The sequence below is a fragment of the Apteryx rowi genome, unplaced genomic scaffold (assembly GCF_003343035.1).
Source record: "Apteryx rowi isolate R43461 unplaced genomic scaffold, aptRow1 scaffold_307, whole genome shotgun sequence".
In the NCBI taxonomy this organism is placed as follows: domain Eukaryota; kingdom Metazoa; phylum Chordata; class Aves; order Apterygiformes; family Apterygidae; genus Apteryx; species Apteryx rowi.
This window is the reverse complement of record NW_020449497.1, coordinates 450583-477908: the sequence shown is the minus strand read 5'-3', so window position 1 is coordinate 477908 and position 27326 is coordinate 450583. Positions and strand designations below refer to the sequence as shown.

The window sequence follows — 27326 nt, the reverse complement described above, 5'->3', positions numbered from 1 at the left end:
GGCCCTTTGCTCACTCCCGTTCTCTAGTCACTTTTGATCATTGGTAAGATTCGCTGGCCTCTCAGATACACAGAGTAAATTGTTCCAGCTGAGCTACAGTTTGCCACAGAGAGTTAACAGTCCCCATGCTAGTTTGGTATGTCACTGGGTTTGCAATACAGATATACCAATTGCTTCCCTATATCCCATAAAACTGTAGGGGTCAGGCATATGAGTGCGTTTTTGAGATTTAACAAGTGATCTAGCATCACAGTAACAGAGCCGTATGTACTTTTAACCTGTTGTTAGGTAATATCCATTAACTTAAGCCTCTTTCCTTGGGCTTTAAATTAGTACATATTGCCATGGATTAAGAGCACGGTTGCATTACTGTGGCCTATCATTCATGCACCTCAACTCTTGTTACTTGGGTTATAAGGTCTTTGTGTCAGAGAATACTTGTGCGTTTGTGCAGTGTGTTGTGTACAATAATACAAATAAAAAGTAATGGCGAGCAAATAGGCAGACAGAAAGCAGTATATATCCTGGCTGTAATCTGGACTATGTAGAGACTTGTGGCTCCTGTGTAACAAATCAGTGCTGATCTTACAAACCTGATCAGAAAAGGGAGAGTGTTGATAAAACATGATAATTTTCACTGCAGTTTTTTATCAATCTTTCTTTACTTTTGTATCAGTAGCAATATTCATACATTCCAGAAGTGCCACAAAATTTTATTGGAAGGAATTAAGCTATTGCTAGCTAGCAAAGGCAGTGATATATGGATATGGTACATTAGTACGTTACCGCATAGCTGAGAGCTAACAACAGTTCAAGCCTTGCTGCAGGGTAACGACCGGGGTAACCTTAAGTGCCTGCAGCTGTAGTAGCTGCCCAGGCAGGCTGCATTTCTCCCCTGCTGGCTGTGCAGCCTGCCTGGGGGGGAGCCCAACGTCGGGCAGCTGTGTCAGCCAGGTGTGCCTGATGAGCCACCGCCAGGCAGGGCCACGGGAAACAGCTGGGCACCAAAGAGGCTGGACTGAGGGGTGCGGTGTGGTTGCAAGGCTGGTGGATGGAGGAGCTCTGGGACAAGGATGGTGGCGTGCGTCCAGGTAGGAGAGAGGCTTTTTTTTTTCTTTTTTTTATTATTGGTGTGTTGTATTATAGCTGTGTAGAGAGCATCTCCTCTCTGAATGTGTGCCCTGAAGTGCAGGGAGGTCTGGGTGGGCAGGAGTCTGGCCTGCCCCAGTAACGGTGCTGGGTAGCCAGGGTTAGGCCTGGAGGCACGGGCCTGAACTGCTGCCTTCCGTGGGCAGGAGCAGGCTGTGTGCTGGGAGGTGGAAATGTGATGTGTTGTGTCAAGTTCTTCCCAGATCTCAGCTGAGCTGGCTGTTTGTGTTCTGGTCTGTGTGTTGTGGGTTGCTGTGTGGTGCCTTCTCTAGGGACTTGGCCAATCTAGTCCCGTGGTTGGACTGAAATATTATATCCGCACTGTGAGGAGTGTTGAGCAGTTGGGATTGTCCAGCAAAGCTGGTCAAAATGGTCCCCTTGGGTTTTAAGGTTTAAAATGCAAATTGAGTGTTATACTGTAGCCGTCTGGGGCTACGAATGGTCTCTCTTTGTGCTTGAATTCGCCTGCAGTGAGATGAGAGAATTGGTTGTTTGGAAAAAGCTTTTGTTCTCCTTCAGAGAAAGCAGAGTCTAGACTATTCATCTTTGAAAAAGAAATATTGTAAAGGCTCTTAAAAATCGAACAATATGATCTAAACAGAAAGAATGTATAAATGAAGATGTACACTGTATTGTACAAATCATAGGCTAAAAATACTTTTTAGCCTTTCAGTAGAAGACGGGTATTTGATTTAAGTTTTCATAACAATGTGATTTGCCAAACTTCCTGGATAGCCACCAACATTAAGTAATATCTTACTGTGATACATAATGGCTTGTTAAGCTGTGCACAGCATCTTGTCTCTAAACTTGAACCTGGGTCAGAGTAACATCGCCGCAAACCTCAAGCGTATCAATCTGCTGCAGATTAGGAATCCGATGCTTGTAATCAAACTGGTGTTGTCCGTTTGTGGCCATCTTGAAGCACTGGGCATCACAGTAGATCCAAATCTTTAAAAAATAATAAAGGGTAGGGGAAGAACAGTGGGAAGTGCCACAGCAAATCTTTCAGACAGGGGGAAGTGAACTTTTAGTAGACATCAAGAGATGGGCAGGAAACCTCCATATTAGTCAAGTCTCCAAAGCTACTCTTGTAAATCTACTGGTTGTTCTGCTAGGGGTAATGCACTAAAGAGTGCTGGTTTGTGTGGGAGGGCTATAGCTTTTGCATGTAGCTCTCACTGTTTTGTTGTGCAGCAGCAGAGAAAGTCACTTAGCCTTTGCTTTCCATCTCTGTAAGATAAGTGATTCAGTACGGCTCATCTTATCTAGCGGGTCTGAGATAAGGGTTAGCAGAGTGTGATCTGCAGTGGTTAGTGTGGCAATTACCAGCTGTTACTAGAGCAGCTGTAACTTCTGGTTGCTTTGCTGACCCTGCCTCCTGCAGGGTTTGGCATGAACAAAGAGCAAAACATTAATGTTTGTAAAGCGTTGGAGACTCTTACCTCATCTCAGAAAATGCACTGGTTGTTTCCTGAAGCGTGATGAGTTCTAGTCCTTGTCCTGATTAGTGTACCCACAGATACCATCTGCTGTCTTGGTTGTGAATTTGAAAAAGGTGACTGGGGGCTCTGAATTGCTTAGCTCTTAGGCTTTTCAGCCTGTCCCATCACAACCACCTAGCTCTCTAAGGCTCACCTCCAGGCCCTTAGAAGAGCGGATGTCATCTTAAAGCCTCAAAACGGGCTGGAATAGCTCTTCCCTAATGGATCTTGGTGACAGACTAAGCCAGGGACTTGCCTGGGTGAGCTGGTGCAAAAAGCAATAATGTAAAATTGGTTTGCTTACTGAGAAGTTCTGCCCTTGGGAGAGTGGCATTTTGCTCGGGAGACTGCGCTCCTCCTTCCCCCATGAGCGGTTCAGCAAGGTGTTGCGGACGATGACTTTCTCTTCAAACCTTGGGTTTACATGAAGTGCAATGTCTTCACCTGCCTTCAGATTGACGTGAAATCTAAACCCAGAAAAACACAAAATCCTCATATCAAAGCAAGTAAGACCAGTGCTTGCTGTAATACCTTGCTGGGAATAACAGTAATAAGAGGATGTGAAATGTGAAAGGAATTATACAGTTATTTTGGTGAAAATGAGAACCTGTTTCTGACGGAAGATTGGCAGGGGGACCTAGGTTCGTAAGGGTGCTGCTGTGCAGTACTGTCACGTGCTGCACGTCTCTCCGCAGGTTGACTTGAACCACTCTGCAAATAAAATTGTCTAGTACAAAAATGCCTCTTGATCTGAGAAATAAACTTGCAAAGGGAACTTCTTTTCTACAGAGATAGGTACTTCATGTTTTCCCCTGTCTGCTAGCTGGCTTAGTGCCGGCTTAGCTATGCTTCTTCATGAGAAGATGCATCTTGCTTCAGGTAGATAAGAAGCTGTTGGTGCTTCAGACAACCAGATTACAATTACTTGGATGTAATTACAGCCAGGCAAATACCAGACTGTTCTGGTTAACAGCTGATAGAATATAATGTTCATGCTTTAGGTTTGTGGTTTAAAATTCAAAAAACAGAACAAAACAAAAAACACTTGCCCTTCAAGTTTAATTGAGGATTAAATTCATTATTTCTATTCTGTATAGAAAAACAACAAAGCTTAACTTATCTAAAGCTTTTCATTGTTCACACATGAAAGATTTAGATAAAACTGATGAAATGTATAATTATGCTCTTTAAAATTCCCTGGCCTTCTCCCTACAGGATAGCACAATGCTGCTGTTATTTTCAGGATAAAGCTGTTTGGCAGAGGTATAATATTCTGGGATTAATTAACACACTGTAGTGTCACTCCACTAAGGGCACCAAAGCAGCCTGTGTTTGCGCTGGCAGAACTTCTTCCCCCCAATCCATAGGTGAAAATGTTGTAGCTGGATCCACTATCTGGGAGACTCCAGGTGCTCTCAGCAGCTCCAGCCAGGAGCCTTGGCAGATGCCCAGCTCCATGCAGACAGAGCTGCGCTGAAGCTCGTGGCGCAGGACCAGCGCGCTGGGGTGCCTCCTGCACAGCTTGGAAGTGACAAAACTTGCGGAAGCATAATGCAGGGTGCTGATGTTGGAAGGGAGATGCTGGAGCTACTGCCTCTTTATGAAGTTAATGGAACAGTTTCCCTTGAAATAGGAGGAAGCTAGCTCAGACTTATCCACAGGCTGAGCCGATCCACGTACACCGGCCCAACTGCAGGTGTTAGCGGGGCGGAGGAGCAAAGATGCGGGGAAGGTCCTTAAGTTCTAAGGAACATCAGGGCAAGTGGGCAGGAGGGGGTATGGAGGGAAGGCAGAAATGAACCTTCGTCAGCTTCTGCTTTTATGGTGGTATGTTGATGGCAAAGGAGACTTTTGCCAGCAATTCTTTCTTTTGCTAATCATTGGGGAGTCTAAATCTGATGACAGTGTAGATACAAAGGGTAATTCTGCTCCTTACCGCTTGGCACTGGGTGGAATTGTCCCTGATATGATGATGTTTTTTGTTGGATAAATTCCTCCAGAAACTGGAACAGAGTATGGCATAGTCTACAAAGAAAGAAAATGGGCTTTAGATTTAAAAGAGCATGTTAACCATTTATTTTCCCAAACAAAAGCCTAAGGGGTTTAATACCTCAAGTCAAATGTTTAATACCACAAATGAGTTCAGACCTTTTAAAATATCTTGGACTGAGAGAAAATCTTGTGGTAACTTTTTTTTTCCCTCCTCACAATCAAGGACAAAAGGAATTGTGTGATGTTTTGCCTGTACTTCACAAAAAAAGGGCTACATGACACATAACATCCATATGCAGACTTAGATGTTAGGTATAAATGACAGCACTATGCAGGGAATGGAGCTTCAGACACTTTTGCAGCTGAGATCTTTGTCTAGAAGTGAGGTAAACAATGAGGAGAGTTGACCTGAGAYGCTTGTTTCTCATTTCTTTATGCATTCGGGAAATGCCAGGTAAATCTCAGGTCACACTAAGTCTTGCATCTTAAAAAAAACTACTGAACAAATTTAGATACAACCTTGCTTCTAAAAGGGAAAGAAAAAACATGCCAGTCGGACTGTATTTAGATAAGCAAAATCTGTGCTTGCCTTTGACTGTAGGGGAATTTGCTACCCAGGGAAGTCTGTTGGTTCTCTGAAAGCCGTGTGCTCTGACGTTCCTATTGAGCTAATCTTTCAATGCTTCAAAGAGGTTTCCCTTCAGAATATTCCCTCCCAAAATAAATTGAGAAAGACTTACGTAATCATGTGGAGGCTGGAATGGTCCAGATGGGACGGTAAGATTTATCTAGGAAGGTAAGAAAAGTGATTTTGCAGCTAAACAGGCAGCTGGGAGAAGCAAATGTAGCTTCAATGGAAGTGCGTCTAAAAATTCTGTAAGCCATAGTTCATGTGCTTAAATGCAGTTCTGGTAGCCTGTCTGATTGTTGCTGTTCTGCTCCTTGGGTTTTTTTTTTTTGTTTTTTTTTTTGGGGGGGGGGGACATGTAGTGACTTGTGAACTGAGAAAGGGAAGAGCTTCCAATAACATAATTTTAAGATAATCTTTTTTGAAATTCATTAAAACTAAATGTCCTTAAAAACTAAATGACAGACTCTGTTTTTAGACATCCTCACTGAACACTCTCCTCAGAGGTTAGCGATTATGTGACTTGAAAAACTTCCATCTTTCAGATAAGTCTTCCTGATTAGCGTTTAAAAGAGCACTTGTCTGTTTACCTAGTTTTGCTACCTTTTATTTTCAACTTGAGCAGAAGATGCTGACCATGTTTTCATGCTAGGCCTGGAACCGTCACTTGTACCTACCCATAGGTAAGACCTGATGTCTGGGTCTTACTTGTGCACGATTAACTAAGTTGTTACTGTGTTTCAACTTTTTTTTAACCAATTCTAAAATACTGAGCTAGACTAAACTTGCTCTCAACATAGTCTAATGCTTCAAGAAAACCAAATGATGGGGTTTCTAAATCGCTAAATAACATGGTCCATCATATTCAGGAGGGAAAACTTTATTTGATAACTTCAAATAGATTCAACATCTCTTAAACTTACATCGTACAGTGGTCCAGGAGGGAGGCTTGCAAAGACCTGGAAGGGAAAAAATATCTGTAGTTAACAAAAGTAGCCACGAGGAGGCAAGAAAATCACAGGAAAGATGATGTGCACGAGGCATCATAAACTTCTAGCAACTTGTGAAGAAAGCCTGGATCTGGGTTCTCTTCTCCATGTTATTTCAATTTAATGCCACTGTCATGCTTAGTTGGAGATTTGTTGCAAGAAGCCAAGTAGTTACAGCAGAAAAACTGAACAGCCTCTTGCATCAACCTTTTATACAAGGTGCAGAAATAATTTGCTAGCTGTCCTCTAACTGAAGGACTCTCAAGTTTGACTTCTAAGAGGAAACAAAATGAACCGTTCTTGCAAAAAGACAAGCACTTACAATCCCATTTGTGGAAGGATGTCAGTGATCCAAGTTAATATTATGCAAAGAGAGAATATCAGGCTGACTTGTTAATTCAGACCCTTTGAACTACTTAAAAGAAGCCTATAAGAAATAGCATAGTCTAGAGACAAAAGCAGTATCATAGTTTCTAATGATTATTTTTCTTATATGAACTAAATCTGAGATTTTTGTCACCCTTTGAGTACATTATTTCAAAATCTGCTTTATTGCAATAGGATTTCTAGAAACAGGGCCTTCTATCATGATAGCTACTTACTCTTGCCCAATTCGGAGAGGGGTATTTAACATGCACTAGGTTGTACTGCTGTATGAGTACAGATGTCCTGTGCTCTATATACTGTGCTCTCTGCTTCAAGAGCACCAGCTCATAGACCAGGGGTAACCCCCCATGTGTCTCTTCAGATGAGCAATATGAGAAATAATCAAGAATCCTTCTAGCTCACTGCTCAGTGTCTGGAAATACAGCAAATTGCTGCACGGGCTTAATTTCTGGTATTCCTTGGGAACAGCTTACACTTATTTTAACCCTAAGTCTGGTTCTTTTTCCTTCTGAACTTTTTAGTTCAAAGGGATGGTGGGGTTTTTGTGKTTTTGTGGTTTTTTTTTCTTTTAGCCCCATTCAGTATAGTTCCTCTGTTTCACCCACTCCAGTGGCATCTTTTTTGGAAGGATGAAATGTGGGACCCAGGGACCCCATCAGTGATTCCTGAAAGGAGATGTGTCCTTAATTCCCACTGAACTCGGTTTTGGGAGTCAATGGACGCTTCCTTTGGATTTGGTCAGGGCCAGCTCCTTCAAGTAAGTACTGCTGGATGATGTCACTGAATGTGCTCTCAGTGCCCAGCAGGCTAGTAAGGAAAAAGCCCTCTCTAACTTGCCACCTCTCTGGTCACTGGTCTGACGCTGGTGCAGCTCTAGCCCTAGATCAGGGCAGAGAAGCAGAGAGGTGCCTGGACTCCCAGGGAACGCTCGGTTTTCCCTGAAGGTGCCGCTGTCTCGAGGCTTTTCCCTGCCTTTTTGGGGAAGACTGAACATAAAGACTTAGTTCTTACAACCTCAAAATTGATGAGCTCCAAATCCACGTTCTCRGACACCGTAATTGTATCCACTCTGGAGAAGGGAATCCTGGACTTGTAGTCCAAAAGGTGCTTCCCATTAACAGTCACCTGCACAACAAATAGCAGTCATTCATTCAGAATAAGACCTTTTAGGGTACAAATCTTCACAAATTCTAAACCATTTTGTTGATGTCCCATTAGAAAGAGGAGTGAGCAGTGTGTGCGTGTATATGTATGAGGTGGAATGAATAAGAAGAAGCCATCATCCCCTGTTGTAGTAAGCCACAATAAATGAACACTACACTATTTAAACTCTCTATGAGCATAAACCAAATTAACTCAATTTTTGAGTTGTCCATCTGACTTGAACCTGCATGTGTGTGTGCACCTCAATACACACAAATAATCCCGCTGAAATTAAAGAAGATTCTTGTATGCTTAGTATTAAGTATGAGCACAAGTGTCTAAAAGACCAGAGATAAAATATAAAAATAAATAGCTGTTGACCTTGCTTGTATCACTGGAAGGGTCCCCATGAACTTAAGTTTTTTGTTTGTTTGTTTTTTAATAATCTTAATCTAATTCACTGGGATATAAACTTTAAGTCATGAGTAAGATGTGATAAAAATAAAATTACCATGTATACTTCATTTCTAAACAAAATCTGAATCTCAAAGGGTTGACCTTTAGCAAAAGGCATTTCATATTTTCTCTCTTCCTTTCCCCAGCGATCTTTCTGAAGGGAATTGCAAACAATATAGCCACCCTTCTCGAATCGTGGGTTGAAGTGGAAGGCGATATCTGCCCGAGGAGATTGGCAAGTTCCACACTGGAAGTTCATGCTGAACCTGTTAACAGAAGTTGGGGGGGGGAGGGGGTTAGGGTTAGGGTGGTAAAAGATGAATCAATTCTAGCTGAAATCCAGAAATCTCAAACACACCTGAGCGCAGTCTCCTGATAGCTCCTGTCTCACACTGTGGGACTCCTTCAGTAGCTGAAAGCTGTCACAGAAAATCTAGAGCTGCGTAAGTATAAGCCACTTCCTCATCAAAATATGTTGTGAATACATATTAAGGATTTTTTTTGTGAACAGCCATCTCTGTCTATTCTGGATGTTTGTGTTCCTAAAACTAACTGGCTTTGCAAAGTTATGATCTTGTCAATACCTAGTTCTGTGTGTTTATTATGATTAGTCTGAAGTACTTACACTTGTAAATACAAGTTCAAGTGAAGAATGTGATGAATGTTACAAGACTTTCCACAGAAGTCCCATTTACTTAAAGCAGTAACATATTGAAGGATCAGATCCTAACTGGAAGGCCAAGAGGTGGAAGTGCGACCTGTTAGGCTGTGAAGGTATTTATAACGTGAATGGTTTGTTCTGCTTGCGCAGATCTGCTTCTTTAAAGCTCCTTAGTCTAGGGACGGTCGTTTAAATCAGCTGCRTCTAGTGTCTTCAAGACTACACCGATGGCTTGCACCATGCTTCTGTTTCAGATGCTAAAACACGGTTCAGCATGTGTCCTTGACTGCCAGCTCTAGGTTGTCTTCCCAGAGATTTGCGTTTGCTCATGAGAAAAAATTGGTAATACAAACAATGCCACAAGAAAATGTCAAGCCTTTTGCAAGCAAAGTGTATTTTTCTGGCCAGAGCTTTCTGTTTCATCTTTAGTATGGTCTTTAGAAAATCATGCCAGAACCTGAAATATTTTTTTTTAATTTTCTTGAAGAGATAGCTCAAACTATCCTCACCTTGCCTCTCCCGCTCCAGCAGCACCTCAGAAAACTGACACAGGCAGACAGTTGGAGCTGTTAATCGCTACAGTTTTGCAAATAATTTGGGCTGTAAAATACCTCAAGGATTGAGTTGTCTAGAGACTAGATTGCTTACTGAGGCTTACGAAGATATCTAAGGGGGTTATGAATCAAGCTGGAGATAAGCTGAAGTTGCAGTGTGAGCACTCATCCTAGCTGGGGCTTTGGAGTATTACAGCAACGGAGAAACAAAGATTTGTCATTTCTGCTGCAGGGAATGGCACATCCAAAATGCCTACCTGTCACCCGTTTGGAGAACGCTTCCAGTCACCGTAACCAGCATGTTATCTTGAAGGCCATCAGGAATAGTGCCAGTAAATGGGATACTCTAAAATAGGGGGGAAAAAATCTATTACTTAACTGAGCTTGCAAGGATGAGCGTCACTGCTGGTATCTGTGATGATAGAAGTGCATCTGAGGTAGCTTTTGAGGGACTTGCAGTGAGGACAGGCTGTTGGCAGGGACTGGTGGGTTGCTGTTGGTGGGCACAGCACTGGCTCCTGTGGCTCCAGGCAGGACCAGGGTGCCTGTCCTCAGCGCCGGCCGGTCTGCCTTCCTGGGGCAGGTCTCTCCAGCATGCAAGAGGTGGCAGCAGGCTTCAGGTCATAGGATAACGTGGGTTGGAAGAGACCTCGGGAGCTCAGCTGGACCAGCCTCCCGCTCAAAGCGGGGCCGGCCATGAGGTCAGACTGGGCTGCTCAGGGCTGGTCCAGCCCGGTCCTGAACCCCCGTGGGAGGAAGCTGCCCGACCTCTCCGCGCTGCTGGCCCCCCGCGACYGCGCTCGTGGGGAAAGCGGCTCCTGCACCCCGTCTGAGCCCCCTCCCCGCTGGGGCTGCTGCTGGCTCCCCCAGGCCCACCCGGCCCGGCCCCACGGTACTCACGGGCTTCACGTATTGGGTCATGGCTGCGTGCCCAGGGAAGCCGGCTCGGCCCGGCGGCGTCCGGCTGCAGCTGCGGACAGGGCGGACCTGAGCCCGCCGGGAGCTGCCCTGGTTGTTCACGCCTCAAGACCAGCCCTTCCCCACGCTCACTGGACTCTGAATGTGGCAGGGGAAAATCTCATGGGAAACTCACTTCTGCTTCCCTGTTCAAGAAAAGGGAAGGGCAGGCAGGAAGGGGACGAAGAACGATAGTGAAAGCGATGACAGAGCTAACGAGCTGGACATCGGCTGACACATCGTGATAGCGCTGTCGCTTCTGTCCATCTGCTGCTCCTTCATACGCTCTTCCTACGCCCTCCAGTCTTTCAAATACACTGCCTTTAATTCCCAACTCTAAACGGCAGCGGCCATCCCTCACTACGCGGAGAAAGGCGTGTTTAACTGGGAGTCAGGTCATCCTTTCTTCTTTCCTTCAAGGGCTGAACACCAGCTAGGTGAGAGATGGTGCAGAAAGTGCCTTTTTCTTGATTCTTGCTTGTAAACTTTCTAGGACCCAACACTACTTTTAAGTCTTGTGGCGGGGGAGACTTCTAAGATTTGCTTCAATATAAGCTACTATATGATATATAACACTTCAGGGAGTTGAGAATCCTTCAGGACAATGTTCTATAGTGTGTGAAATATTAGTGGGTCACTATGGAAGTTTGCTCGTATTTTAATTTGGCTACAAGTAAGGGCTGGGGGGAGGTCAAACCACAATTCTGTAACATTTGCTTTATCCAGAGCAAAGATTTATTCACTGAAAAGATTCCTACACATCCAGAAGTTTATTAGCATAGAGTGCACTTGTTTTTTTCCTTCTTTTCTTTTTTGTGCCAGTTGCATAAACTAATACAGAAACCTTTGTTAATACTAACAATTTTTAATTTAATAGCAATTCTGGAAGACACTCAGTTGATAGAAAATATAAAAAAATTTTACTGTACAAAGTTTACATCACATTTGAAAAGAAAACGTGTCCATTTTCACCATATTACAGACTCCATTTACATTCACTACTGACGTGTGGCTATAGTAGCAGCATTGTACAGCCAGCTTCACATTTACAAGTCTAAAATGATACAGGCTTCCCATGCTATTCCCTCCTTCACATCTCTGCAAGAGGAGATAGTACAAGTGATCATAAAACAATGCAGCGTGATGACCCCCACCTGGTCTGCAATGCCTTTAGGAATACGAGAGCTTGACTCTCTTCACCAAAGTACAACTCCACTGGTTTTGGTCGACTTCCATGTGTCTTGCATCAGCTGATTTACACCAGCGAGTAATCGTGCCCAGAGACAGGGATCAGTCCCTACTTTAAAATACTGGATCTAGGTGGCTGGTTCTGCTTTTAAAAGAGCAGTTTTACAGGATTTAAACACAGGACCAAGATAAGGTTGAATTAGAATCTCAACTCTCATGATTAAAGGCAGGTTTTGAACCCTTTCCGCACCCTGGAGCAGAGCCTGGAGCTCTAGGAGCTGGGCTTTGGTGCTCGGTGCAGCCCGGCTGCGGCGCAGGCATCGGGCTCTGCCACTGCACCTCAACACGCTTTAAAGTGTCACACGCAGGACAGCAGGTTTCAAGCAAAAGGCCTTGCTGAAACAGATGGGGAAGCTCTGCCTAAACGCAGAGGTGCCAGTACAGCCCTGTGCCTGGAAACAGCCTTTGCGGACAGTGTTTGAATCCCACCTGAGGAGCGGTGGGAAGGACAAACAGTGCTAGACCCCCCCCCCCCAAAAAGCTTTCCTTTAGCTGGCTGCTCCTCCATGCTGGCTCCCCTTCTCCTGCCAGTCCTCTGATAGAAAAAAGTTAAGAATATATTGCTTTCTCAGCGTTGCTCTTGTCACAGTGATGTTAATGCAGAGGAAGAGGCAAGGAAACGCTCTGTATTCACAAGCCGGGGTACTGGTTCCCGCACTGAGGAGCTTTGGGCGTCCCAGCCTTAGGGAACACAGATGGCAGGAACAAACAGTGAGGAGCAGCGCACCAAGGCTGCTGCCACCTCAGCTGCCCGAAGGGCAAAGGGGCTGTTCGAGCTGAAGGCTGCAAAGCAACAAGCTGCTTCCAGTAGCAGTTTTTTTTTTTTTTTCTTTTTCCTCTCCTCTAAAGCAAAATGCATAGTGAAGCCAATGGAGGTTTCTGTCTACCGAGTTCATGGCGTTACCATTGCTAGGAAGCACTTTTCTCCCCACTTTAGGCTTGTATAGTGCTATTGCTATTTAAGCAGTACTTGCAAGGAAAACAAATTCTGCTTAAAACTGCTGACACAACTTGAATCTCACTGTGAGAGAACAAACAGTAGTAAGAACCAAACGGCGTAGGTTAAGCACACAGGTATACTTAGAGGGGTCTCATTTGCTTAATAAAACAAAGTGGTGGGAAAGGGAAGATATCAAAAAGAGTATTGCAATGCCACACTGGGCTACCACCAAACCAATTTTTTGTTTTATATTTGAGATGCATTTAAAAATTCATTCTAGCACAATACTTGTAAAAGAAATAACTGTTGACTTGTATGTATAGTAGGAGTTAAGTTCTCTGCCCAACAGAACTCAGGAATTTTTTTGCCACTTAATTTTTCCCTGGAAGTTGGTCACTGTAAGTAGCCAAACCGAGTGCTTGTTGCTGTGCTTGCCTAGAGGAGAACGTCAGAGCTCTTTTTTCCTACGATCCTTGTTGCAAAGCCTTGTAAACTACACACCCCTACGGCACCTTTCACCATGACGTGGTAGTGCTGAGAGCAGTGCCTTCGGAGAAATGAAATTCGGTGATTTCTAGGGAGGCCTGATGAACTATCTCAACGAAATGAAATAGCGTAAGGACAGAAGGAATCCACGTGTTCGTTGTGCAATTAGGGTCCCTCCGCTGCCCGGCGAGCTGGAGAAGGGAGAGGAAGGGGCATGGGAGGCATGTAGGAGCCTTCGCTGCACTGCTTGCGATTTGCTGTTTCATTTGCGAGTGGGATGATGCATCTGTCGCCTTCGCTGCGGTAATCGCAGCCCTTCTAACCTGCTATCAGCCTGAGGGTGTGTTGTGTTTGGTCTCAGAATTAACCTTTGAAACAAGTCTGAGTTGTTGGGGTAGGTCAAGTCACCATGATGTTACTTTCCTAGTTGCAAGGTTTTGGTCATTCTTTGTTTTAAAAAACCTAAGACTAAAGCAGGTTTTTTTTGGGGGGGCGGGGAGGGGGGGGAACTAACAGCTTGCAAACTTATTATAGGAGCTGGTAAGTGTGTGTGTGTGTGTGTGGAGGTGGGGGGAATGACTGAATCTCTCAACAAGCGCTGCACATGAGGACCTTATTTAACAGAAAACAGACTTGTTATGGGTGTCCCCCCCCCCCCCAACTTGTCTCTCCTCTCTCTCCCTGCAGCTCTGAAAAAATGTTTTCTCTATAAGTGAAACGGTGGTTGGGGCAGCAAGAGCCTAGTCTTGTTGGTCAGAGTTTTATTTCTAGAAATGCTGCTAATCTAAGGGATTGGGATTTGATGTGCCCAAAATGTCAAAAGAAAAAGAATTTGGCACCTGGGATCTAGCATTCCTTCCTATGCGCAGAACTAAAACTGGTCTTAGCAGGACACGTACAACTGATGATTTGGTCCTCTTACAAAAGCACAAACATCGGACCGGCTCCTCTCTTACTTCCTATTCGGCTGCCTTGGGCTTCTGCTAAATCCAGCACCGTTCCCAAACCAGCACGGAGCGCGCTGTCGTCCCTCCAGGGCTGAAGGGCTCCTAAGGCCTCCCTTTGGCTTTCTGCCCCCCAGCCGTTCTCGCCCAGGGTGACTTGTTCGGTTCCACCAGCTCCGATCTGGTAGAGTCCATTCCTAAACCACCTTTGTGCTCCGACCTGCCTAGAGTTGGGAGGAGTTTTAAGGGAAGGCTGCCGCAGAAACGTAGGGACAGGGAGCTAATTACTTTCTGGCTTGACCTGGCGTGGGTAGCAAGTAAGCCCCCAAGCCACCGGTACTGTTGTGTGCTACTCCCTCACTTAGGTGCTGAGGGTTTAAGGAAACAGCCGAGCTCTTCAGGAATCCCCCTGGGCCTAGCCTGAGCTGTCAGCAGGGCACGGAGCAGCACACATGACCTCCCCGAGGACGCGAGCTGCGTTTCTGCATCCCGAGGTGTAAGAAGTCATTGGCATGATTTGTCAGACGTAGCTCCAGMGAAGCCAACAGGAGCAGAAGGTGCCTTCAGTTTACCAAGTAAAGCTGTAAGGCATCGCTACGCRGGTACCGCTCCCTCTTGAGGCCAAAAGAGAATTTAAGGCAGTTCCTCATTTAGAAGCTACTTTTTTTCCCCCCTTCTCCTTAAAGGCCAGTAATTACAGTCTTAATCCTGCTACTGGACTACATGAGAGCAAACAGCKTTTATTGTGCTTTCTGGGTAGAAGAGGCCTTGACTCTGTCTTTTAACTGAAATCTCGCCTATGGGATAACAAACTCTACTACCGGCAGATTTGCACTAGTGTAACTTAAGTTGAGGTAAGCCAGAGCTTAGACCAACCCTTCTGAGGCAAATCGCAGAGCTCAATGACTGGTTTGGGCAGAYTGCAACGCAACAGATCACTTTTACCTTACTGAAAGAAAAATGCAGTTGAAACTCCATCCCCTTACACTGGTACATAGCCATTCTGAAACAAACCCGTTCCGCTTGTCTTATGGGAAACAAATGCTTCGGAGGCAGAAGATAGCTCCTATTTATACCATCGATACAAGAAGGAACTAGAAAGAGTTCTTCTTTCTTCAGTGCTGTTTGAATGGCTGCAGTTAAACTTGATTCACCTTTTATTTTGCTTAAAAAAATATAGTTCACACAAGTATAATGTAAACATTCTTTAAGTAGCTGCTGGTGCTCAGGCAGAATTCAGACTTTGCAAACAACATGGGACTGAATTGATGGTCGTGTGGCTTTCAGCTGTGGCTGCACCAGTTTCATAGTTTGGAAGATTCTGTGAAGGCTTCTGATGCTTTGTGTAAGTAGTAGGTAGACAACATTATCACAAGACAATTACACACCATGCTATATCTTTTGATTACTTGGTTCCAGGATTCCCAAGCCAAATCTTTCAAAACGCAGGACAACTTTGCTACTGTTAATGCTGAAAAGAGTGGGGAGGGAGAGGAGAAGGGAGGGGGAAAGAATTATTTTKAATTCTTTTACAAAGCTAGAGTCCTATAAAAGGAAATAAAATGGGTTAGATTCTGATCTCATAMAACTTCTGGTCATCTGGCAAAGAGGTTTAAGTAATCACACAGCAAACAATGAACTTATTCATGCTAACCTCATCACTGGAAACAGCACAAATCCGATTTGCTTCAAATCGGAGAAGTAAATCCTGGAAAACCAGAGATTTTCATAAATGCCTACAGTGGGTCAGATGCCTGACAGCTATTTTCAATGGGCACTGGGTTCCCTTGAGGTAGAAGGGAAGGAAAAAAAGACTTACAGAATTTCTTTAAGGGAAAGGAGCATTTTGACAAGATACATTAATTGTTTTTTTAAAAAAATGCCCCTCTTCAGACTGTAGCAAGTGCACAGAGATGTCATTTCCTTCATCTTAAAAAAAAAAAAAAAAAAAAAAAATAGCCTAGCTAGAAATATTTTCACTTGCAAACTGCCTTCCTACGTACATGCGCTCAGGTGACAGCAATGCAGACGGCCTGAGCGTGAGCTCTTGCAGGAGCCTCCTTTCGTTGCTGCATGCAGGCACCTGACTTCCTGAGGGACTGAGTAGGGGAGGATTTGTCCTTGCTAAAGACGGTAAAAAAACAAAAAAACCCTCTCTGGTTCTTGTTGCACACCCCCCTCTGTCCCCATCCTTTCGCCCCTGAAAGAAGGTTTTTTTCAAAATCATGAATCGATAAAAAATGAAAAAAGACCTTTCATAAAAAGGCACGTGTTTGCTGTGCTAGGTACAATTCTGCAAAGTCCCTAATGCTAAGTCGGGCATTTTGTTGAGCAGAAGATGCAAACAAAAGCAAATCATAAAATACAAATACTTGGATTTGTAAGGAAGGGAGARAGAGGAACAGAAAGGAGCTCTTGCTTTATTCCTCTTTTAAACAGCACTGTAGCTGGTCCTAGCTGACCCGCGTGGGGCAGGACTAGTGTCCTGACCGTTGTAGCTCTGACTCCGGAGCGGCACTGGCAGCCTGGCCCCAAGTAGGCTAAGGGACTACAGAGCGCCCCAGGCAGAGCAAAGACCATCCTTCTCTTCATGCACGAGTCACTTGATGCTTCATCCAGCCCCTGACAAAATTGCCACTGGCTTCAGTGTAATGCTGGCTCTGGTCCCAAGGGAGATCTGGCATAATCTGGCCCTTAACTCTTGCTGGTTTGCAGTTCACGTTGTGCGCTCGGTTATCAGCTGTGCCCAGGGAAACGCACCTTCTATCTTCAGTCACAAGCCACAGTCTAGCACTAAGGATGACAGGCGCAACCTCAGGCAGCAACTAGAAACCGTACCCTCTGCTACATGAGACTTGCAGGACATTCGCGGTCATAACAGTTTCAACCAAACCCCCAAACTGCTGGGCAGGACACGCGCAGCACTGCTGCTTACACCCTGCTAGTTAGAGAGCAGGTTACTAGAACATTTCCAGGAAGAAGTTACAGCCTGCTGAAACGCTTCAGAAGTGAAAGATGGCCACGTTGTTAGACAGTAACTTCTTGCAGACAGTTGYTGTTATTCAAGCTAACAGCCCACACCAAGCAGAAAAAGGCAGAAAGRAGAATTCGGATAAAGTGTTGATTATGTCCATGGGTTAATTTGGTTTGGTTTTGGTGGGGTTTTTTTGTTTGTTTTAAATGGAAGGTGATTGTCCAAGTTGCCGATTAGGATACAACACATGGAAGCATGCAAGGTGGAGCCCATTATTGCACCAGTAGCTACAACCTACAAAGAAATATGGGAGGGAAGGGAAAAAGACACCGTGAGAGTTAGTTTTCAGTTATTTAAAGCAAGCCTTTGAGAACTACATATTATAAAGCTTACACCAAAATAAAGCACAGGGTTAGTGCAATGTTTCTTGAAGGATTTGTCAGAGGGGATGTGAACGTATGTCTCTACTTTTAATCTGACCAGGTCTCTGGCCAACATGGCTACAGAGAACCTCCCAAGCGTGACTTGACTAAGACACAGTTGGCAGGGGATAAACAGTAACTGAGCTGCCTGCCCTTTCACTTCGGTGGGTGCTAATTCAGCTGTCAATATTGATAATGAATACTGACACTTAAAATATTTCTCTGCTCAAAGCATGCAAGAGGGGGAAGTATTAATGTGTGCAGATTTACATGAACCACTGGCCAGGGGAACCACTACCTAGGGAAAATAAGCAGGGTAGCTGCTATGTTAGACACGATTCCACAGTTCCACAAGCCGTTCAAGAATAATTCCCTATGGAAACACTAATCCAAAATAATCACTTGGCAAATTACCCTGGAACTGAGCGTTCTCGTGAACTGATGGCCCAAACGGGAAGCATTACTTCAAGTTAATTTCCAGTGTGATGTTGGAGGACAATGCAAGAGCGTGGCTGTCTGCAGGGGAACGCGTAGGCAGTCTGGGCTCTGTCTGCTCTGTAGTGTCTGGTTAGGTAGGTGAAAAGATGCCAAACCAGTTGTCAGAGTTAATGATCCAACACAAGTGGCTCTTATTGTATAGGGAAATGAGGGTGTGAAAGTGTTGACACACAGAACACTGGTGTTGGAGTACAGTGTGTTTCTGTAGCAAGGAAAAATACTTCCAGAAGGACTCTGCCATATTACACAAATCTCCTAGCAAAAGAACTGTTGTGTTATGTTTTGATGACAACTTAAATGCAATCATCCTCCTTTGAGAGAGTGGAGGATTAGTTTTTTTTTTTTTTAAAAAAAAAAGGTCACAGGTGAGGCTGGATGATTTAGGGACTGGATAATGGAGCTGAAAAGCACATACTCAAGGCAGCTGGTACGGATACAGCCAGTGCAAGCTGTGTCCAGAAGTATGGCTTAAGCACATGGCTTACGTGGAATAAGTGTGCCTAGGGGAAGAGCCAGGGCATGTTTTTCGCTTCTTCCAGTCCACCTCAAGTGGAGACCCTGCCACCTTTTCAAAGCCAGGCCGCCTACCCCTGGGGACGCAGGACCAGGCAGGGCCCCCGTTCCCCGCAGCTGCCTCCGGCCGCGCAGCACAGCCCTGTCGAACCGCCCACTACAGAGCCACGTTTCACCGCTCGGGCTCGTTCCTACGCCTGTCACTTGCACCTCTGCTTGCCCACAGTCACCGTTAGGTGCTTTTGCCTGTTCCTAAGCTAAAGGATGCAGGCAGGACTCAATGACTCTTCAAAGATGAAAATGAAAAAAACTTGCTGATCATCACATTTTGCAGCCTATAGGTTGGTGTCAAAAGGTCACTGTAACATTCATGTTTATTCTTGCATTTAATCTTGTTTAGCCTCAGTAGCATGCTGGACCAGATTTTGTGCTGCTGCGGGTACTGATTTCCTTCTAACTGCTCTGAGCATAGCATCACTTGCTCTTTAACCCCACTACCTGCATGAAAGACTTATGTTCAAAATGCTTTAGGCCAGAAGAGGAAAAAAAAAAAGAAATGTTTCTCTTAAATTACATCTGAAAAACAGATAAGGAGCAATTGCAAACAGCTACACTTTCAGCTCAGGCTTTGCCGGTTTCTCTTCAGGTTTTATTTATTTTAATCCTGACAACTGAAATCACAAGGACTGACGCTGTAGCTATGACAGTTCTGCTGAAGTAACAAGTATCCAGGGTGCAAAGAGACACCTTGCCTCTCAGCTATATGCTACAACAATGAAGCGATAATTGATGAAGCAAATAACTACTGTCAAATGTAAGAATACTTTACATCTCTACCTTTTTGATACATCTTTTTAAAAGGAGTGTTATGATTTGCATGTACACCTGTCCAGTGCAAGGAAAAAATCATAGTTCTGTTTATGAGTGACTGGATAGTAAATGTTGAATCTTTTGCTAATAGTGGTGCCCTTTTGTATGAGGATGATGCCATGGTCTTAGAAGCATTCCCCATTTTAAAATTATTAGACATCATAATGCATTAAGGATTTAATACTAGTGTTAGGGAAATTGCACAAGAGACAAAAGGTGAAATTTTCAACCAAAGCTCCAAACAAACCACATCCACTAAAGCACAAAATGCCATGACAGTTGCCATGCAAGAAAACAAAAGTATTTGGGTAGTTATGGTAAGATATTGCAGGAAGATCATGAAGTGTTATGGGAATGAAAGGGGTAGATTAAACATCAAAAAGGAGAGAAAAGAGAAAATAAGCATTAGAGGTTTGGCTGATGAAAATAAACACTGAGAAAACTACTTGGTGAATGTGCACTGGCTGCAAACATGTCTGGTTTCCCATGGATCTTGTTTTTTAAGGAAAAAAACACTGAGGTCACCAAAATATAACATCGTGCCTAAAGGAAATGTTAAAGCGTTCCTGAAACTGGACTAGCTTTCCTATGCTGGGCCTTGAAGGCCCAAGCCCACTAACAGATACGAATAGGAAGCTCCTTGCAGGAGCACAGGATGTCGGCAGTGGAGATCAGACAACTGACATAAAACTGGTCTGGAGTGGGGCGTGGGGCTCGGTCTCCTGGCTCCAGGATTGCATCTGTTTTATTTCCACTTTAGTGAATAGACAGATTCCTGCTGATGTGAGTAGAAGTAAGTGGGAATCATCTTGGACTGAGAGACTGACAGGTTTTCCATGAGATGGCGCTGAAAGTTTTAGGCCCTGTGACTTCATGTTAATGCAATCTCAGCTAGAATGCATTTTATATCCTGGTCTGATCTGTCATCACAGATGTCACAGGACGCATCAGCCAGGTATTTTTCAGGGATCTCTTCCGGTTTTGACAGTTTACAAATGCTTGATCTTATGAAACCTTTCTTCCCCAATTGCAACAAAGAACCTGACTTTGAAAGTATAGTGAGCTGATGTGGATTCATGCTGACGTTTCAGTGTTTATCTTTATTTGGTCCAAATCTTGATGTGACTCCAACTTACATTCAGTCCAAACACTGCAGCTTGCTACAAGCTGTCAATTTACTGTGTGTATCAAGCAATTTAGAGATTCTGAAGATAATTACCGCTTACTTTGGTTTTCTCCAAAGCCAATTATTCTGCATCAGCAATAATGCTGCATTTATTTATCTGCCTGTGTGAACTGGGCATTCTTCCATCTTCCATAAAAAGGAGGAGGGGTTTCTTTTGCCTACATGCTCCTTGAAGAAGGTTGCAAACTTGAGATTCTTCTGTAATTTGGTAGCTCAGGTTCAAAGGCAAACAACAGCATGCTCTCTGGCCCTTTCCTTTCTCAGTCTCCACTAGCCTAACGGGAAATTCTAACTACTTGGGGGTCCGTGCAGGCCATTTCCAGTACTGCTGGTAGATACTCCCTTGGAAACCAAACATGCAACTGAGAAAAAACTTATTGAAAGAGGGAGGGAATATGTTGAAGTAGAAATTTAACTGTGTGAAGTGTGTGTGTGTTTTATTGCATAATCTCCTAGTAACTAGAAAAGCAGAACAGTACACTATTACTCTCCCATCAGAGGTTTGACAACCCCCAGGAAGGCAAAATAAAGGACAGAAATGATCATTTAGCAAATTCTGAGCAGCAGAAGCATTCTAAGTAGTAGCAGATACTCACTCTGCAGATTTCCAGAAGTGCCCTGGGTGGGAGAGCCGACGATTCAATTTTGGCAGTTTTTCAAGCATATCCATAAGGACAGTGAAGCTAGGTCTCTCACCGAGATCAAACGACCAGCACGCTGAGAGAATTTCCTGCAAAGGATATTTGTGACTCATTTATCTCCAGTCAATTCGCAGGTTAACTAGTCAGGCCAAGCAACTACTTGAGCACTCTGATTTGTGGGAGCCCAGCTAGAGATACTTTTTTAACAAAAGTCTTAGATGTTCTTATTGATGAATATCCTGGATACTTGTGGATGTCCACTTCTGTATGACAGTTGTGGGCAGAGGCTTGGTACCTAATCTGGTATCTAGTTCTAATATTCTCTCTCTCCTGCCCTTTTGCTTGAGAGTTGTAGTAAGATAAACCTCTTTAAGCAGCTCCCTTTTTCCCAGCATCCCTGATAAATAGCTGTCTGTAAGGATTCCTGCAAATGAGGTACTTACATTGACTTCTTTCCCCAAACTAACTGTTGAAAGGACTTGTTTCACTCCTTCACCGCTCCCGATTTGCCAGATAAGTGCCTCTGCAGGCTGGTTTTTGAAAGGCCATTCTCTTGCTTGGAGCTCATACCACACAGTCCTGAAACATCAACAGACATATCAAGGCTTGGCCTGCTCCTAAGAGGAAGACAGGAAACCCTGACACAGTTGCAATTGCTTCAGACAAGCTCTGGAAGGTGCATAAGGCTGTGCAGCAAATCTCTTCCACCCCACCCACCCCCCCATCAGCCTGTCATGCCCATGCCTTTTCCTTACCTACTGCAGAAGACATCCTAGCTAGAGTCCCGAGTCTGTGAGAAGACCACCAGTGACCTGCAAAGCTCAGGTCTGTAACAAATCTAATTTAGCAAGCTACCATGGTACTCCTGGCTGTTTCTTACCCAAAAGCATAGACATCTGCAGCTTTGGAGAAGGGCAGCTTGTCTTCATCTTTCCCAGGGGCCATCTCACGAACGATTTCAGGAGCCAGGTAGCATAACCAGTCATGAGGCAGCTTCAATTCATTTTCTCTCCTGAGGTCAAGAAAAAGAAGTGGTACTGGAAAACTACTTCAAGTTCAAAACAGTGCAGCACCCTTATCTGTGCCTCACCTAATACCTTGACTTTATTTACTCAAATGCTTGGGCTGACATTTCTTTCCAAGTTTCTTGCCATATTAAACAACAGGCGCATCTTGGCCTGACTCTCCAGCTTGTTCTTGGGCTTAAAGTCATCTTTGTTCTGTGTTCTGAGCCTTAGTCCATCCATAACTTTCTAGCCCTGTGCTACTGGAAGTGTAAGAAGGACTCTTTTAAAGAAAAGTGCATATTCCAAAATGTGTGTACATACTAAACCAATTGACATTCCTTACTTGCAGTGTGCAATGCATCAAAATAAGGTCCCCTCTTTGTTCACTACTTATTCTAGAAGTGGACGAGTCATTGAAGTCTCCACTTACCTTCCTTCCTGAACCACACCCGAAATTCCAAATAATCCAAAGTCAGTGATCACAACCTTCCCATTGTCATAGAAAACGTTCTTGGATTTCAGATCCTTATGTACAATCCCCTTTGCATGAAGATACCCCATGCCCTGGAAAAAAGTTTATATTTAGAGATGTACATTTTTATTCTCCCCCCCACCCCCCAAACTCCAGGTGTGCCTTGCTTTCAGATTGCTTTCACAAGTTTACCCTCATTACTTGTGCATAAGTGATTACTTGCAAGTGGGGATGCAGCAGCTGTCTGATTTATGCAGGGTGCAAGGGAAGCCTGCAAGGAAGCAGGTCTTAGTTCAGTGCTTAACCTCTGACTTGTTTTTCATCCTCTGCACAGTAGGGCCGCTGGAAGGCTGAGGGGGGACCCTTAATGGAAGCATTAAGTGGCTGTAGACCTCCCAACTCCTAGGAAGTCTGTATGTATAAGAACAATGAACAACTGACACAAGCTTGTTCAGTACTGGACTAAATTCACATGGTGTTTCTGCCAGAAGAGGAAATGGCAGCTTTGAAGATGCTATTTTAATTGAGCAATATTCAAAGAGAGCACAGAAAGCACTGTGCAAACAATGCAGAAAATGGCCTCTAATTCAGAATGTGTTAACTTAGTGGCAGTTAGTTATAAACAGCAGAAACTGGAAAGGTAACCTGTCCTGTGTGCATTTCTTCACGGTTCCCTTTATCTAAATTCTCCATCCCCAGCCCCTTATTGATAAGCAAGAGGCCTATTTCTGATCCCTACAGCCCCTTAGCTTATTGCCACTGAATTAGCACTTTTCTTTCAGCGAACTTTGAATTTCTCCTGCTGCAACACCCTGCTGGGCTGTTGAGACTTACAGACCCCCTCCCTGCCCAGCTCTACAGCTGAGGCAATGCCCAGAAAGCAGATGCCTCCTCCGTTAGCATAACATACTCTTACCTTAATGATCTCCTGGGCTATCTGCCTGGTTTTGTTGATATCCAGGGATATCTTGGGGTCCCTTACAAATGAATGGAGGGTCCTTCCTTTGCAGAAGCTATAGGAAAGAGAAACAAGAATCTTGAAAAACATCTTTAAAATACTGGAGGGAAATAAAAGATTTAACTCCGAATGTTCAGTTGGTTTTCTTGTCCTGCTGATGGAATCCCATCCCTCTTCCCACTGCTAAGAAATGCCCTTTTGAAGAACTTTAGGGACCCAATTGATTTGCAGCTGTGTGTGTGTACACACAGGCACAGGACACTTGTCAGAAAAAAGCATTCAAGGATACGTAACATGCTTAGGTATTTCTTCAGAGGCCCATTTCTCATTATGCCATTCTGACTACTGAAGTCCAGTTTTCAAAATCTGAGCACCAGACCCTGCCTCTGGTGCTACTAGTGACTTGAGCAGGAAACCAATTTTGGAACTGGCACCTAGAAATGACTAAGTACCTCCTTGCCAGATCATGAGATAATTGCCTTCAGCCTCAGTTCAGTTCAACCTGCACGTGAACATCTCAAAGCTGTTACTTGGAGGCCAAATGATGCTAATACTGAAAACGGAAGACAGTAGAAAAATGGTAACACTTTTGCCTAATCAGCAAGTGTCCCCCCAAGAGGAACAGAAAGGCAATGCAGGCAGAGACTCTCCCAGCCCTTGGAGCTGATGCTAGCAGTGTTCCGCTTTTGAGCATCTACTTCCCTGGGAGAGGAGTGGCTTTCTGAACGCAACAGGATGCAAGAGATTAATGGCTTTACCCTGGCTTAAATTATGTGCACTGGTTTTAAAACCTGCAAGGCAATCCACAACTGGTGTGGGGACCTCAGCTCAGTTGCAAGAGAGGGCCCAAACCTGAAAAGTCTTTACTGCTGCAGTTGTCACACAAGCCTTCTGCAGCACTAAGAGCTGTAGSATGAGTTGGCTCTAATTAGCCACACGTGGCTTTGTCTGTGATTGGGGGGGAAAGGAAAGGACAGCAGTACATCAGCGTCCTGATGCTAGTGAACGGCAAATGGAGCAGAATGGAACTTCACTGGAAAGGCCAGACACGCCGGCAGCAGTCACTAGCTACTGTCTGCAGCTGGCATTAGCTGTGCAGCTCGGTGCTGCTGCAGGGCAGGCTGATTCACAGTGTGTTCACAGCTCTTTTTTTTTTTTTGTCATCATCTTCCCCTCTCCTCTAAAAATAATTTACTGGTTTGTTTTGTGTTAGTTATTCTAGAGGCTCCCTCAGTCTTGCCTGTTTCTCCCTGCCCCTCTCAAAATACCATCATACCTAGAGTTGTTTTAGCGTTTGACATAACTGAAGGGCAAGAAACCCCATGGGAAACCTCCTAGAACAAACGGGCTACAGATGGAATAGAAGCTCTGTTAGCAGCAGAACTACTGTGTATATCCCGGAGAGGCAATGACCTCAAACAGGGGAAGGCTTCATGGTGATAATTTGCATTATCATCCTCACACACATTGCTTTATTGCTACGGGGCTGAACTGAATGATAGAAATACAGCCTGCTCCAGATTTCTTCTCCTGTTAGGATTGCTTTTTTTTCTTTCTTTTTCTTTTTAAGAATTCATAAATAGAAGGAAATTGCTAAAAAATATTAGGTACTCCCTAAAAGGAGGAAAGAGATCTTACAGAACAAAAGTGCAAAAACAACATGGTTACAAAAGGGTTATCCCCTGTGGTGGCTGTGTCTATTCCACTTCTAGAATCTGACCCTCTGACCAACTTCCAAGTGTGTGTGTGTGTGTGGKTTTTTTTAGTTTTTTTTTGTTTTGTCAATTTATGGCATATGGCTTTTCCACTAAGCATGAAACAGTTCCCTGCAGTTCATGGTCCAAGACCCAGAAAGCCTAAATTAAACGAGGCAACAGCCTTGCAAGTGCAAAGAGCATCTGCTCTGCCATGGTTACAGCCAGATGCACAGGGTGCTCTCAGGAGAGCCAGCATCCCTTTGGGGAAGGACCGTGAGGCTTCCTCTGGGTGGAGTTCCCAGAAATGCTCTGGGTAAGTTGTTTCTGTAAGGGCCAGGGTAGTTCTGTTATTCACTATCTCAACACCCCGGTCTAACCCAGGAAATATGGAAAGGGGCAGATGCTCAAGAACACTACTAGCACCACATGGCTTTTCATTTCTCTGATTCAGGCAGGGGTCCAAACTGAGGCATGCAGCCTGGACAAACCCTTGAACCGATGCTTTCTCCACTCTTTTTGGTGGGGGAAACACGCTCTGGTAGGGGTTCATTGGTAAGTCTGTCCTTTCCGTAGTCTACAGTAGCAGCAACTGGCTTCTGTTTCAACTTGGACTGCATTCATGTCTGCCATCTCCTGACTGCAGTGAGAGGTTTATATACAGTAACAGTGAGATAAGAAATTATATCCTTACCTGGTAATGATGGCTAAATGAGGAGGGTTCATGCATGCTCCCATGAAAAGTACCACRTTCTCATGTCGGGTCTGTCTATAGTTCATCACTTCCTTTTTAAAGAGCTTGAGATGATCCTGATTGTTCCCATCTATCTCCAACAGCCTGATCGCCACTTCTCCATGCCATTTTCCCTTGTAAACCTTCCCCCATCGTCCTTGGCCAATAGGATCCCCCAGCTCAATCTGTTCAAAGGGAATGTCCCACTCTTGCAGGTAGACACTGGTCTGGCTAGGTTTGCGATAGATCATCCCTTGCAAGTGTGGCCGTCTGTTTGGCAAGTCTTCTACCTCATCCTCATCATCTTCAGGTTCTGATTTATTTGTCTCTGGTTCTTCCACCTGTTTACAAATAACAGGAGGGAAAAATACGTCACAGTCCTATCCAAGGGCAGGATCAGCCTACAAGCCAATAGCAAAGGCTCTTTTGAGAGAAGGACTTTAATGGGTTGGATGTAATGGGTTGGATGCTCCAGGAATATGCCTCATATGATAAGGTTATCTTAGAAGGCTACAAGATGTACATCATGCATGTCACTCCATGCAGCTGAAGACAAGAAAGACTTTATCCCCTATAGAGCTAAACTTATAGAACAAGCACTGACATCTAGGGTCTCAGCATCTCTCAGGATTTAGCCTTAAACGTGTGTGTGGGAATGCTATAGATCACTTTAAAAGGAAGAGTCGAGAGACTCTTCATTCTTCAACCAAATTTCTTTTGAGATTATTAAAATTCTTCCTTTGGACTTGATTCAAAATCCAGTAATTACTGCTGAAATCATGGAATCCACCTTTCTTGGTTCACCCATCCTAAGAGAAACCCATTTCAGTGTTTGATTCCAGCAGTGCCTAAGCACACATTCAACTTGCAGCATGAACAGTCTTGTGGAAAGCTACAAAAAGCTTTTCTTATGCAAAGCATAAGCACATACTTGCAGGCATTGGTTTGTAGGATCCACCACGAGGCAGTCTGACCACTGATAGCACCTACACATGCATTACTTGCAGGTTTGAAGTCTGCAAAACACTTAGACCTCATAACTACAGTAACAGGCCTACACCTCTTATAATGTTAAAAATGGCTGTGCCAAACTGAGTGAACTGAGCTAGAAGTTTAAAAAATATCATCCTGGCCCAATTAGAAAAAGTTAATTGTAAAAAGTACTTCTTTGTTTCAGCCTAGCTTCAGAAATCATGAATTTTCAGTTGACCTTTGCAGTCCTAACAGTCTGGCGGGACTGAGGTAAGGCACAGCTAATCTACACTCCCAGTGAACTCCATCTGTGTGAATCCACAAATAATTTCAGGGCCACAACTTTTTTATTGCACTTTTAGCATGGC

The 27326-nt window shown here is 44.2% G+C and overlaps 2 protein-coding genes across 7 annotated transcripts in view; both read right to left on the bottom strand.

The window, feature by feature from the left end:
* Positions 1-697: 697 nt before the first annotated feature.
* LGALS9 (galectin 9) lies at positions 698-10415 on the bottom strand. Its single transcript, XM_026070260.1, has 9 exons — positions 10344-10415; positions 9701-9789; positions 8284-8494; positions 7644-7754; positions 6177-6212; positions 5366-5413; positions 4570-4658; positions 2938-3100; positions 698-2100 (listed from the first exon to the last, which is right to left on the bottom strand). The coding sequence occupies exons 1-9, from the start codon at positions 10362-10364 to the stop codon at positions 1954-1956; spliced, it is 915 nt and encodes a 304-aa protein (XP_025926045.1). The 5' UTR covers positions 10365-10415; the 3' UTR covers positions 698-1953.
* A 4323-nt stretch (positions 10416-14738) lies between these two features.
* KSR1 (kinase suppressor of ras 1) overlaps positions 14739-27326 on the bottom strand; it is a 36928-nt gene continuing 24340 nt past the window's right edge. For 4 of the 6 annotated variants that reach the window (XM_026070258.1, XM_026070259.1, XM_026070254.1 and 1 more), the window contains 7 exons: positions 25948-26327; positions 23518-23614; positions 22560-22693; positions 22003-22134; positions 21566-21701; positions 21078-21211; positions 14739-15489 (listed from right to left, as the gene is read on the bottom strand). In XM_026070258.1, the coding sequence (XP_025926043.1) occupies positions 15411-15489; positions 21078-21211; positions 21566-21701; positions 22003-22134; positions 22560-22693; positions 23518-23614; positions 25948-26327 (1092 nt within the window). In that variant the 3' untranslated portion in view covers positions 14739-15410. Of the gene's footprint in view, positions 17287-21073; positions 21212-21565; positions 21702-22002; positions 22135-22559; positions 22694-23517; positions 23615-25947; positions 26328-27326 lie in introns of those variants that run through there. The other 2 variants (XM_026070256.1, XM_026070257.1) reach the window with 2 other exon arrangements.